Raw genomic sequence first — 15387 nt, 5'->3', positions numbered from 1 at the left:
CATCTCTAAGCCTTTAACCTTGAGGTGGCAGGAATATAAGAAATGGGCTATAGCTGAAAATTTGGAGAAAGAAGAGTGAATTTACCCAACAAAGACTAGGTAATTTGGAATAATTATAATGACAAATTTATTTACCTCATGTCTCATATAACATGTGAAAGTAAAATATGTGTAACTAAACATATCTCGTATAACAAATGAAAGTAAGATATATTTATTGAGTAACTTCAGTAGATAGAGACGCAAAGGACAATGCAAATAATGATATCAAATGATGAGATTGTGCATAATCTTTTTCTCTCACCGAGCAACTTTGATAACACACAGGAACATATTTTCTCTAAATTAAATCTCTAATTTCCATACACATCATTAATAAGGAAAATGAGAGTTGCACTTGGACATATCATATAAATGTGCAAAATGTGGATTATCTAGAAAGTTTACAATGAAACTTAGTGTCCTCTAATGGCTCGCAGAGAAGCATGCAGAGAGTACATGAAATGTGGATTTCACCTTGCATTCCACTGCTCCCACATTTGCCATCAATGATTATGTTACATTCTGCCTATGGCCAATAGTTGCAGGTGGGGATGGAGGGGGAAAAAAGAACTCCATCAGTCATTTATGCAATGAACCAAAGTCCATTCTTCTTTTCAGAAACCTTCAGTAAGTGCAAAAGTTCGACCAGCTAAAGAGGGAGGCAACGCGCATATAGCTTGTTGAATTTCCTAATATCATAAGCACCAGCAGGTGCATTAGTATCCCAACGAAAGAACATCACCGGAGAAAACTAATATTTACAAGCTAATAACAACTTAACAAGCAAGCATCCCAAAAAGGCAAAATGATTTATGCAGCTGCTGTACCTACAGCTAGCCAGGATCCGTGTGCGGATTCTAGGATACGGCAACGGATCCTTGTTTTTTTTTTTTTTTTAAAACACCGTGGGGCCCACTTTTCTGTATCAGCTGTAAAGAGTGTTATCTACGGCGGCTGCAGAAATGTTAAGCCCTCCCAAAAATGAGTTTAATATTGTTTTTATTTGGAACATGGAAGGAACCTGTTCCACATCAAACAGGAGGGAACAAGTTATACTCATAGAACTGGATTGGTATATAGAAAGTTTATTGACAGAAACCTCTATCTCTGGGTCGGTATCAACGGGATACAAGATCAGAGATGAGGAAATGAAGATACAAAATACTGCACACAGATGTCTAACCCTCCTATTCCAAGTATTTTAGAGTAACCTTCCTAATCATCCTATGGCTCCTCTAATCAGTCAGCATTATTTCTATTCAGAATAGACAATGGGAGGTTCATGTTTCCATACATATAGGGAAGGGAGTTCTGTCGCTGATTGCCTAGCGAGTCACAGACATAAACAGATTTGGGATGTTCAAGTGTTATATCCACCCCCCCCCCCCCCCCCCCTCCTCTCCCCATGGGTGCCTGAGTTTACTAAGGAATGATGTCATGGGATTGAGTCTCCCTAGGTTGTGTAGCTTGTAGTGGTGCTTGTTTGGTCCTTTCTCTAATTCCTTTTGTATCAAAAAAAAAAAATAGATACCTGGGCTCTTCCCCCCAAATTCCACTCCAAAACCAAAAACTCCTCACAATTATTTCCCCCCTACAATTTATACTGCTCTAACTAACTAACTTGGGCGGTCTGCTTCCCCTCTCTAACTGACTACTGTTCTAACTAACTACTGTTGATACTTGGGGGATCTAACATATATCAACCTTTTCCCAGGATCCCAGTAAAGACCAAGGCTATGGGGAGGGGTGATGTATCATTTTCTAGAGACAAAAACAATAATGTCATACGGTCATACCTCTACTGTGTAACGCGCTGAAAAATGAATCAAAAGGATTGCTTTGTTCTGTAACCTCTCAGCATAACTTATTATCTGAAGAACATTCATTAGAAGAAAAAAATAAAAAAAAAATAAAAATGATAAAACCACTGATATTTACACGAAACTTTGTGAGCTATTGATTGCAGCAGGTAGCATACCTCAGACAGATGAGTGTGTCCATAATCTTTGGCATGTTCCACAGTAATTGAATTGTTAACAAAGGTGCACTATATGAACAAAGTAGAATAAATAAGATTGTTTGTAAAACTAAAATACCAACCATCAACATAAACAGGGAAAAACTAGGCTTATGTTTGGGTAAGAAAAAGCAATGACAAAAAATGAGAAAACGATGGTCAAAGACTCAAAATAAAGCCTCATTGAAATTACAGAGTAAATAGATAAAATTAACAAAGCATCTGAAATCCAAAAGGCACGGACAGTGAGATGCTTGCTTGTAATTTGATTATGAAGGTGTTCAAGGTACCTTTCACAATTGGTATTTTGTAGAGGAAAGAATTATGGATTAGATGCTCAAACAAATTTTTAAATTGATCCAAATCATGGATTATGTAAATTGAATGTCAACAAGGTAATCTATTGCTCCTGTATTATGTAACTTTGAAGAGCCAACAGTTAAATGTGGACCATGGCAGAACAAATGTAAAACTATTCCTTGACTAAAGTGTGGATTTACAAGCATGCCTTTCTGCTAAGTTGATACTATTCATAGTGGTATCAAATAGGGGAATTATATGAAGACTTACTCTTTGATGGATTCACTATTCATATGAGTCTTCCGGAAAATGTGTTAAAAGGTTACCATTCACCAATTCACTAAGAATATAAATCACCAAGGAAAAGCCTAATCAGAAATAGAAATCAAAGCAAGCAACACAAGGATCATAAAAAATGGCCACAGTAGCCTTAAGCAAGTCAAATGGGAAGGCCGCACAGCAAGATCAACAAATGAATAAACCAGAACAAGAAACAGCTGCCAAGAAAATCAATTTAAAACTTCATTTGAGCCTGATAATTGATATTTAAATTAAGAAGTAAAGTGCGGAACCAAGAGGTTGAATCTTGGGAAACAACATATGCAGAAATTCTAGGCTATCCTCTAATATAAGTACCTTGCAACTGAGCCAGGTAAATGAGAGGTTTCAACGGGACTAAATTAAAGGTGTAGAAGTCCAAATCTAGTACTTTGAAGATACCCAATAATACTAACAAAAAAGCAAAGAAGTATGAAAGATATGACGACAAATTTAACCAGATTGAAAAAAAATGATGTTTTCAGTGGCAAGTCTATTATGAGATGCGACTCCATGAACAAGCCGCTTCCAAATTGATTGTGTTGCTACTGCAAAATTGATTAGATTCATTTATCCTATTTCCTCTATCTCATTTTTGACTATATGCTTACATATAAAAATAAAAGACACGGAACTTCAACAGTTACAAGTACCAAAAGCACTTGTAAATTCAAAATTTACTGCATTACTTACAAAACTCAAGGACATCTTTCTTGTATTTGAGGAAGGATTATGTACATATATACCAGCCAAGCTCTTAAGTTAATTATCATAATTGAATCTGAAATATATTGTATATTCAAGTGTGTAAGTCTGTACAAGGAGGCTGTCTATTTATAGAGACTAAAAGACCTAATGGGCCAAGCCCACAATCTAAACTATTCTAGACTATTCTAATAATAATAAATTAATATTATTTCTAACACTCCCCCTCAAGCTGGTGCGTATATATCAAAAGCTCCCAACTTGTTACAAATATGATCTATTCGGGGACCTCTAAGAGCTTTAGTGAATACATCCGCAAGTTGATCATTGGAATTGACAAATGCTGTCTCGATCTCCCTTGACTGGATCTTTTCTCTAACAAAATGACAGTCAATTTCTATATGCTTGGTCCTCTCATGAAAGACTGGGTTAGAGGATATATGCAAAGCGGCTTGGTTGTCACAAATGAGCTTCATAGGCCTTTGTTCATAGAGATGGAGTTCCTTCAGCAATTGACTCAGCCAGATGAGCTCACAGGTTGCATTTGCCATTGCCCGATATTCTGCCTCCGCACTGGATCTGGCGACCACAGTTTGCTTCTTACTCTTCCAAGAGATCAAATTTCCTCTGAAGAGAACACAATACCCTGAGGTGGATCGTCTATCTGAAGGAGAACCTGCCCAGTCAGCATCTGAATAACTAGAGATCTCTGAACTCCCTTTATTTGTATATAATAAACCTCTTCCTGGCGCCTTTTTAATATATCGAAGAATTCTAATAACTGCATCCCAATGGGAGTCACAGGGAGAATCAAGAAATTGACTTGCAACACTCACTGCGAAGGAGATATCTGGCCTTGTCACAGTAAGATAATTCAATTTTCCAACTAGTCGGCGGTAGCGACTAGGATCTGGCAGTGCTCCCCCTGTCCTGGTAATAACTTAACATTGGGGTCCATAGGTGTATCAATGGGTTTACAGCCTAACATGCCAGTCTCATCTAGGATATCCAGTGCATACTTCCTCTGACAGATGGAAATGCCCCGCCTAGACTGTGCAACTTCGATCCCCAAGAAATATCGAAGTCTGCCAAGATCTTTGGTCTGAAATTGATTGAATAAATGCTCTTTCAACTGATCAATCCCGGTCTGATCACTGCCTGTAATGATAATGTCATCAACATAGACCAGGAGATAAACGCACTGGCCAGAAGAGCTATGCCGGTAAAAGACACAATGATCGGCTTTGCTTCTGATTAATCCAAAGGATTCAACAACTGAACTAAAGTGGCTAAACCAGGCCCGAGGAGATTGCTTCAGGCCATATAAAGATTTCCGAAGTTTACATATCATTCCAGAACTCTCCCCCTGAGCAACAAAACCTGGTGGTTGCTCCATATAAACTTCCTCCTGCAAGTCACCATGTAGAAAAGCATTCGTAATATCAAGTTGGAGAAGGGGCCAGTGATGAATGGCGGCAAGGGCAAGAAACAGGCGAACAGAAGCCATCTTAGCAACAGGAGAAAAGGTATCCCCATAATCAAGACCAAAGATCTGTGTGTATCCCTTGGCCACTAAGCGAGCTTTAAAGCGATCAACAGTGCCATCAGGACCAACTTTAACTGTGAACACCCATCGACAACCAACAACAGACTTCCCGGGAGGAGCACGAACAAGATCCCAAGTGCCATTGGAGTGAAGTGCCTGCATTTCATCAAGCATCGCCTGGCGCCACCCTGGATGAGATAGTGCTTCACCTGTGGTTTTAGGGATGGAAACAGACGAGAGACTAGAAACAAAAGTAAAATGTTGTGAAGAAAGTCTGTCATAACTCAAGAAAGAATAAAGGGGATGAGGATTTCGAGTGGATCGAATACCTTTCCGAAGAGCAATGGGAGGAGTCTCTGATGGAGGATCCAGAGGAGAAGAGCCGATGGGAAAGGGCGATGAGTCATCAAGAGGCAAAGTCGGAGGAGGTGCAGGCTGACGACGCTGGTATGTGAGGAGAGGACGATCTGCAGGTATGGAGGTAATTGGTTGCTCCTCTGGAATAGGGTCACCTGCAGCTGGTAAAGACAAGTCAAGAAAAGGAACAGGAAGGACCTGATCAACTTGGGACACTGGAGACGGAGTAGAGTGAAAAGGCTGCTGATCAAGGAAAGTGACATCAGCAGAAACGATATAACGCTTGAGATCAGGAGAATAGCAACGATACCCTTTTTGAAAACGTGTATACCCAAGGAAAATACATTTGAAGGCCTTGGATGTCAACTTGTCTTTACCTGGAGTAAGATCATGAACAAAACAAGTACAGCCAAAAATATGTAAAAGCAGAGGATAAGAAGATGCTCCAGAAAACAAAATACTGTGGGGAACATCATTATTTAGCACAGAAGAGGGCATGCGGTTGATAAGGAAACATGAGGTGATAATAGCATCTGCCCAAAAACGGAGTGGGACGTTCATATGAATGAGAAGGGTACGTGCAGTTTCAACTAGATGTCTATTTTTACGTTCAGCGACTCCATTTTGTTGTTGAGTGTGGGGACAGGTAGTCTAGTGTATCGTCCCTTGTGTATCCAGAAATTTAGAAAATTCAAGAGACACATACTCTTTTGCATTATCACTGCGCAAGATTTGAATAGAAGCACCAAATTGAGTTTTTATTTCTGCACAAACTTTTGATAAATTGAAAATAACTCAGAACGATTTTTCATTAAATAAACCCAAGTGCAACGGGAGAAATCATCAATAAAGGTGACAAAATACTGAAAACCCAAAACAGATGTTGTTCGACTCGGACCCCAAATATCAGAATGAACAATAGAAAAAGGAGCATCAGCTCTTTTATTGACTCTATTAGCAAAGGAGGAGCGAGTGTGTTTTCCTTGCTGACAAGAATGACAGTTTAAAGACTTAAGATTGGATAAAAAGGGAACCATACGCTGAAGCTTGGAGAGGTTTGGATGACCCAGACGGCTGTGAATTAGCTCAGGAGACTCTGTGAGAGAACAGGCTACTGGAGAAGGTGGTGCAATCAGATAGTAGAGACCTCGTGACTCAACGCCTGCTCCAATCGTCTTCCCCGTACCCGAATCCTGCATAGAAAAGGATTGTTTAGAGAAGGTAATAGTACATGAAAGAGAATGAATCAACTGGCTAACAGAGATTAAATTAAAAGGAATGCCAGGTATATAATAAACAAAACTCAAAGTTAAAAGGGGAGTTGGGTTGGCTTCCCCAATTCCACGAGCAGGAGCCTTAGTGCCATCAGCAAGAGTGACAGGGGGTAGGTTATTAGAATAAGAAAGTGAAGTGAAGAGATCTTTATTACCACAAAGATGATGAGTAGCACCTGAGTCTATTATCCAGGGTCCAAGAGATGATTGATAAAAACAAGCAACATGATTATCAGTGTCTTGAGTAGGATGCTGAGAAGAAACCTTCTTGAGAAGTGCCTCATAGTCGGCACTTGAAAGAGTTACTAATCCAGTTGAAGGTGGCGTAACATCAGTTTGAGCAAATTTGGCAGACGGTGGCTTCAAATGAGGGTACTTCCTATACCAGCGTTCTTCAAAATGCCCAACATTCTGGCAATAATTGCAACGAGGCCTCTGTCTGCGGCCACGTCTGCGACCGCGTCCACTGTTCCAATTGGAATCACTGGCCCGAGAAAAGAATGGAGATGGGGTAGTACCAGAGATAATGCCAGTCGTGTTTTTGGACGCATTATTTGAGCCCTCCATCACAAAATAAAAGGAGATGACCAGAAAATAGCAAAGAACTACAAGAAAGCAAGAAATCGCGCAAAAACGTTGCACAAAAGTGTCCAAACAACGGGTTTTTCACTGATATCTTTCAAACGGATGAGACCCACAACGAACAGAGACCAGATCTGGAAAGAGGGTGAGGAGGCGAGCAAGATGGTGGTGGTCCGGCCTGGAACGGTGGCCGGACGGTGGCTCATGCGCCGGAACAGTGGTTCGGCCGCCGGAGACTTCCACCGGCGCGTGGATGCTCCGATCAACACGCGGCTTGGACAGACAGGGTCGCCTCCCTGAGCCGCTCCTGATCGCGTGGTGGTTGGTCGAAAAAGTCGCCGGAAAAGCAGTCTGACGGCGGTGAACAGTGGCGGACGGTGGTTTTGTGGCGGTTTCCGGCGATGAACGGAGGCTGACGATCTTTTTCCTGATGATACGAGGTTGAGGACAAGAAATTTGTGACTAAATAAGGGTTAGGTGTGAAAGGATGGTTGCCGGTATGATGCACGGCAGTAAAAAGAAAGGAAAAGATATATATGCGGAAGCAGAGCCCTCAGATCGAGAGCTCTGATACCAAATTGAATCTGAAATATATTGTATATTCAAGTGTGTAAGTCTGTACAAGGAGGCTGTCTATTTATAGAGACTAAAAGACCTAATGGGCCAAGCCCACAATCTAAACTATTCTAGACTATTCTAATAATAATAAATTAATATTATTTCTAACAATCATAATTCATAGCGTCAAAAGTATTGGATAAAGTAGTTCACCTCCAATACAAGAACTCTAGCCCGCAAGACATCAGTGTTATTTTCATCAACTATGAAATCTGACATGGTGTCTCCTGTGAAAGCAATCTCTGGTTCCGTCAAAGTGTATGTTATCTGCAAACAACCCAGCTTGGTAGAGCATGTGTAGTGAAACCAAATGATATCAAAGATGGACGACTAGAACTTCTATCCCAAAATTCAATGCAAATATAGGGCAGAACAATAATTAATTAAATAATAGCAATTTTACATAAAGCTCAATTTGAATGATATGATTCAGCATATCAGAAACAGAAATCCTCGACAACAGACAAAACTTTATTTTCTTGGTACAGCAAGGACAGGACCAATGTTAGATGTGTTCAATTTTTTAGTATTATATAGTGCACAGGATCTAAAGTATAAGAAAGGGAGACGAAACAATTAAATTATAGAAACTTTATTGTAGTCATCAAATGAACTTAGATCACACAAACATTATGTTGAGCTGTTGACTACAAATTTAATTCATCCTTCATGGCCATAGTCAATAATCTACTACATCCTGCTGCAAGTTCATTACTTTCTCGCCATCAAATGCAATAAATAAACCAAATGCAAGTAACAAATAAATGGAAAACTAGCAATTAACAAGTGCAAAAATTGGTTGACGCATACAGAAAATTGTGAAATTGTCCAGATGTAAATTTGTCAAATTATTTATTAGTACAATAATTAAGACTGACCTCCACACCAGACAACTTCAAATTCTTAATTTCGTTTCCAGAAAGGCCGATATACTCTGGTTTAAGTTTCTGTCTTACAGAGTAAAGTATATAACCCTGCAAAAAACATGCATAATAGTTAAGTCCCACATGGGTATGCTGTAGGTGCCATGATAAGGATGTTGCTAAAGGTCATTTGAAATTTTGATGGATAAAATGTGATAAAAAGATGCAGTGAATTGCACATATATTAAAAGGATGTTTGACAAATATCATTTCAAGAATGCTTTATATATCTAAAATTACAAAACATCAACAGATATTACAAACTATGCAGAAGGATAACTTAAGAATTTAAGAGAAAATAAAGGTTCTGTATATTTTTGTATAGCCATAAAAGCTCCAAAAACCATCCACTGTAGTGCTTCTTAAAAGTACACGAGGCTTTTAAAAATCAATGGGAATAGCATCATCAAAACAATTTAAAAAACTCAAATTTGTGACTTTCACTCTTAAAAGTACCAGAATCAAAAGCCACAATATTTTTCAAAGAGGGACCTAGTCTGTAATAACATTGAATAGCTTACGACTCAAAAGAAACATATGTTGCTAGCTGGCTACCTGGCTGGGTATTACATGGTAAGTCCGAAAAGCTTTTACTTTAAGATCCTTTCTCAAATAAAATTCTTCTCCTGCAGAAAGCCATGAAATAACAACAACTGTACATGAGTGGAAAAACTTGAAGTTAAATTGTGTAATTGCAGCATTTTGACTGAGACCAACAATTACCTACATCCATGCCAATCAGGTTGTGCTTAAGCTCCGATTGGTCCATTTTCCTGTAAATCTCAAAGAGTGCCTCTACATCCTCTTTTACTGATATTGGTACAATAATCGTTGGGGGCTTCATGCGGTACAAACCACGTGTGGCAACATACATTGGTAGTCCTCCCTGTCAAAAGTAAATGTATGTCATAAAATGGAAGTTCAACAAGAAGTTCATTCAGCCATATATTATATAAAGCATGTGTAATATGTTAATTTTCAGGGGAAACAAAAAATTAGTCAAATGGTTTAACAATATTATAATATATGTGAATTAAAATTCCAAAATTGAATCATATGCATGCATTTGCATGAAAGGAAGTGACTAACAATGTGATCCATGTGAGCATGGGAGATTAAAAGAAAGTCTTGGGAAACAGCTCGAGGTGGGCAGCGACCTATATCAAAGGCTACTTTAAGTGTGGGAAAAATTATGCATGTTTCATGTCCTCCAATGGACAAACCCCCAACTGGGTATCCTTCAATGTTCAGATCCTTTGCTTTCTTCGAAGAAGAGTCTGAGCCCCGTATTTCTCTGACTGACTTGGTCGCCTCACATATGGACTCCATGAGCACTAACTGAAGATACAAGGGATTGGAAAAGAAGGGGAAAATAATAAGTCGAAGCAGAGGTTTAGAACAAAAGATCAATGCATAAAATTAGAAGTGAAGAGTGAAGATGTGAATCAGAACATTCATATAAGATATGATAGAACCATTAGTGCTTAAGAGAAAAGGACGAAAAAAATACAAGTCTTATCTCAGAGTAACATTGAAATATAAAAAGGCAATAATTAACAATGTCTAAATGAAAAGTTTGCACCATCCTTTAATCTTCTAACTTCCAAAACTATTTTGTTCCCACTTCCCACTAATGGAAATACACTAATACTAAGAGTAAATTAACAAAAAAATCTTCAGGTTGGGTTATGTACATTACATTCCCCTTCTCTATAATGGAAGCAAACCCTGTTAGAAGAGGAATATCCTTGGACATTTCTAGCTGTTTCCATAATGCAGTGATCGGATGAGAGTTTCAAATTTTCAGATAATTTGAAATGCATGGGAATTCAAATTCAATTTCCATCGTTTGCAAAAATCCTTGTCTGGAGGCAAAGAAAATATTTTGCTGTAAAATATTACTACACCAAAACAAATTTTGTAAACGCCATTAACACACGTTTGCATCTCCGTAAAAGGCGTATGAATAGAAAAAAAAAAAAATTCATTAAACCCACGAATCAAATAGCACTGATGATTGAAAATTGCAGCAAGGTAGTTTGACTGCCAATGCATTCAATATCAACACGCTTGTCCAATTTGGTTCAGAACATATATCAAACAGTATATGGGCATTTAATCAAAACATAATTTTATATAATTTAAAAACTAAATCCAGTTCATTTTTCACAAAATCTTAACGCAACCCAAAACAGTTAATGTTGGGTAGGTAGAAATTAAGAGGTGGGATTGAGATTTCATATAACACATAATTTCTAAGCTAAATATCCAAACAGAACTTTCTAAACAAATTATTACATAGAATACAAGTAAACATCATTCTGAGGAAAAGCTTACTTTATAAAAAAGACCCAAAAACAAAAAGCCACAAGAAATGGTGGCTGAGACTGAGAAGAACCAAACCCGTTCCAAGTCAAAGTAATAAAGGAACCTCAATGACAGAATAGCTGTGCTAGCCAACACGTTTTAGTTCCTTCATCTTCATTAATGTCACGTGTATGTATAATATAGTTAGATACACAATATTTTTTATTTCTCACCGGTTGATCGAAATAATATGTTACAAAATTTGTTTTATGAACTTCAAAATACATCCTTAAATTTTCCTTTATTATGGCTGATTTTTATGATTTTTATTAACTTCAAAATAATATTTGACATTAGTTAGAATTAAAATAGGGAAAAATATTTCTCTCTTTGCTGCTCGAAAAAAATTTACCTGCTACACTAATAAAGAAGTGAGTGAGTTTCACCTTCCAAAAAATTTACCTGCTTACTGGATTCTGGAGTCATAGAGTTATGTCATTTCACCTTGCTTAGTTATTTGATCATGATCTTCAGAGAATCTCCTCTTGTAGGGATATAGACCCTGGATAGTTATTTTTTGTTTCTGGTTGTTTGTTTGTTTTTGTTTGAGGCTTCGCCCCATAATGTTATTAAAAAAAAAAAAAAAAGAAGTGAGTGAGTTTCACTACACTTTTTTTTTTTATATTCTCTTTACAACGAGATCCACGTACTTTTATGTAAATATGGTAAAGAAAGTTTTTCTAGAACAAAAGCAAAAACATTAAACTAATTAAAATATAATGTTTAGTTGTATGAATAATTGTTACATGACTTACATCACTGTACTCGAGAGTAATGTTATAAAAATCAGATTCACCTGGTTGGGTCGACTCGAAAATCGGTGACTCGATCATATAATCGGTTCTATTTTTATATTGGACCGTTCATGCAATGGATCCGATGTGACCTGGTCCGGTTCATAAAAAAAATAGTTTGTTTTCATCAATTGACGCTTTTTTTTTCACTCTCACACACAAATGATTTGTTTTCTTTTAAAGTATTTGAGTGATATGATATTTATTGAGTTACAAAGGTTATCTACCTATAACACTAGTTATTATTTTGATTACGCCATATGCAAAGAATTTGATTCGATTTATAGATAGAGATATCGTCTACTGAGCCTGAAGCACCAGTATCACAAGTGTTATGTAACATCCCGAGCACTGACGAGGGCGGGGAGTGATCGTCGGTGCAAAGAGGCACGGACAAAGAGCGGCTCCTGACAGGCTTCCAGTGGGGGTTACATGCATGAATGAATCGAATCGACACCCGAAAGAGAAGGATTCCAAAGGCTGTGCAGGTATGAGACTGTACAGTTTGGGATAGCTTATAAGAATTAATTGGTACTACCTATGCTAACAAGATGCATCTGCTTTTCGGTAGCCCGGATCGGAAGAACTCCACAGTTAAGCGTGCGTGACTTGGAGCAATTCTGGGATGTGTGACCTCCTGAGAAGTTTTCTCGAGAAGTGTGCGAGTGAGGAAAAAGCACATTGAAAAGTCTCGTGTTAGTATGTGGGGATAGTCGTTAATTCTTGAAGTGGCTGGGCGTTACAAGTGGTATCAGAGCAGGGCCTCTCTTCCAGTACGGTGTGGTTCGAGGACGAACCAGGCGGAAGCTGGTGGGCATGTAACATCCCGAGCACTGACGAGGACAGGGAATGATTGCCGGTGCAAAGAGGCACAGACAAGGAGCGGCTCCTGACAGGCTTCTAGTCGGGGTTACATGCATGAATGAATCGAATCGACACCCGAAAGAGAGGGATTCCAAAGGCTGTGCAGGTATGAGACTGCACAGTTTGGGATAGCTTATAAGAATTAATTGGTACTACCTATGCTAACAAGATACATCTGCTTTTCGGCAGCCCAGATCGGAAGAACTCCACAGTTAAGCATGCTTGAAGTGGCTGGGCGTTACAAGTGGTATCAGAGCAGGGCCTCTCTTCCAGTACGGTGTGGTTCGAGGACGAACCAGGCGGAAGCTGGTGGGCAGGTAACATCCCGAGCACTGACGAGGATGGGGAGTGATCGCCGGTGCAAAGAGGCACGGACAAGGAGCGGCTCCTGACAGGCTTCTAGTGGGGGTTACATGCATGAATGAATCGAATCGACACCCGAAAGAGAGGGATTCCAAAGGCTGTGACTGCACAGTTTAGGATAGCTTATAAGAATTAATTGGTACTACCTATGCTAACAAGATACATCTGCTTTTCGGTAGCCCGGATCGGAAGAACTCCACAGTTAAGCATGCTTGACTTGGAGCAATTCTGGGATGGGTGACCTCCTGAGAAATTTTCTCGAGAAGTGTGCGAGTGAGAAAAAAGCACATTGAAAAGTCTCGTGTTAGTATGTGGGGATAGTCGTTAATTCTTGAAGTGGCTGGGCGTTACATGTTATACATTTGATTGTTCTTTTAGTGGATAATGATATGTAATTTATTATTTTTCATATTAAAATATGGGATCATTTTTTCTACGGTCAATGTAGATAACTTATCTACATTGAGTCCACAACGATGTCGTTTTGAAGCGGAAATCAATGTATTTTTGTAATTATAATTTATTTCAAAGTTATAATAGTCTTTTTTATTATAATTTTTTAATTTTTCAATCCAAAACGATTATAATTTTGGGAGCGAATGTAGACAACTTATCAACATTCACTACAGAAATATTAAAGCCTTGAAATATTTAAAATTAATATATATTTTTAATAGATCGAGTCGATAAAAAGAATATTTGTATGGATTTCTTTATGTCAATTTGCCTTATGGATTTTTATATTTAATAAAAAATTCTCTTGCGAAAATCATGATTCACATGAAATTGATATATGAGAAGAATATACCGTAATTAAGATTTTTAGATTTTTTTAATACTTGTAAGCAGAAGATTTAATTTTATGAAGATATATACGCGACAATAACAAATAAAATGTCAAGTATTTTTGTTTAAGTTTTAATAATTTGAAAGGATTATTTTGGAATAATTTGAAAGCAAACACGACAATAACAAGACTTAATTCTTGCTTTCTGTTCATCTAACTCTCTATTCCATGTGATCTTATGTAGGGGTGTTTGTGGTTTGGATTGAATAGATTTTGGAAGTAAAAATCATCTGATTCAATCCATTCAGTTTAATTATGTAATCATTCATTTGGTTTGAATTTTTTTTTTCAAATCTAATCTGATCCAATTCAATTTTATTCGGTTTGAATTGGATCGGTTTTCGATTTTTGAAAAGTCTAAGATTTATATGATGATTATTTGGCAAATAACATATCTTTTATATGTATCCGCTTTGTAAAATTTGTATGGTGATTATTGTGCAATCTAGAAGCATTGTACAAAAAAAAGTTAAATTATCATCTTTTATTTTCAACAAAAAAATTTATAATATGGTTGTTGAGATACGAAGTAACCCAAATTTGCATCCTCTAGAGGAGTTGTTGACTTGTTGTACAACAATAACCTATGTAATAAAAATATGTTATGTATCTTACAAAAAAAAAAGCATAACATAGATCAAGCACAACTCACTTTCTCTAACATGATGGATTAATGGATCTTAGATTAAGAATTTTGCTATATGGTTTTTGGGCTATGATTGGGGAAAGGTCCAAGTAGGTAGATGGTAAGATTAGGGAATAATTGGATTGGTTTGGATTGTATCGGTTTTCATCAACCCATCTAAAAACCGATCTAATCCAATTAATTTTGTGATTTTTTTTCGGTTTTCAATTTTTCGGTTAATTCAGTTTTCAGTTTTTAGGTTCGGTAATCGCGATTTGAATCGGTTTGGATCGATTGATGAATACCCATGATCTTTTATTTTTGGAGTTACCCAACCCTAATTACCTCTTTGAGGCGAGTTGGCTCCCTCCGGTATCCCCACAAACTTCGACTCTTTGAGCCGACTATGGGACTAGTGCGGGGTCAGTGATGGCTAAAGAATACCTATAATCTTATGTGCGTTCTTTCAGTTATTATTATTATTATTATTATAACCGACCTCGTTTATCTAAAATCCTTAAACCATTAATTAGCTCATCATTCTCCTTAGCACCAATCCAAGAGGAACAATTTAATAAATAAAATAAAATATTTTTTTAACAATTTAATAAAAACTAGTAAGAAAGGAATTACAAGTGTAATACTAAAATCAATGACAAAATAAATAAATAAGAGTATCATCAAATTCAATAAAAATGAATAAAGCAAAAATAACTACCTCACAATTGCAAGTAACTTGCCTTGTGATATTTTTTCATGTCCTATCAGGAAAACAATTTTCTAGACTTTAGTATTTTCCTACTAATAATTAATAATAAATTAAATATAGCAAAAACGGTTATATA

The 15387-nt window shown here is 37.4% G+C and overlaps 1 protein-coding gene across 1 annotated transcript; it reads right to left on the bottom strand.

Annotated features, from left to right (window-relative positions):
* Positions 1 to 322: 322 nt before the first annotated feature.
* On the bottom strand, positions 323 to 11143 carry LOC133298915 (tRNase Z TRZ1). The gene is made up of 9 exons (XM_061498305.1): positions 11020 to 11143; positions 9772 to 10020; positions 9406 to 9568; positions 9238 to 9308; positions 8638 to 8733; positions 7913 to 8026; positions 2021 to 2089; positions 1839 to 1913; positions 323 to 731 (listed from the first exon to the last, which is right to left on the bottom strand). The coding sequence occupies exons 2-9, from the start codon at positions 10009 to 10011 to the stop codon at positions 657 to 659; spliced, it is 903 nt and encodes a 300-aa protein (XP_061354289.1). The 5' UTR covers positions 10012 to 10020; positions 11020 to 11143; the 3' UTR covers positions 323 to 656.
* Positions 11144 to 15387: the final 4244 nt, after the last annotated feature.

The sequence above is a fragment of the Gastrolobium bilobum genome, unplaced genomic scaffold (genome assembly GCF_033153095.1).
Source record: "Gastrolobium bilobum isolate Gb01-03AN ecotype WA unplaced genomic scaffold, APGP_CSIRO_Gbil_v1 utg16768, whole genome shotgun sequence".
In the NCBI taxonomy this organism is placed as follows: Eukaryota; Viridiplantae; Streptophyta; class Magnoliopsida; order Fabales; family Fabaceae; genus Gastrolobium; species Gastrolobium bilobum.
This window is presented reverse-complemented; position numbering and strand designations above follow the sequence as displayed.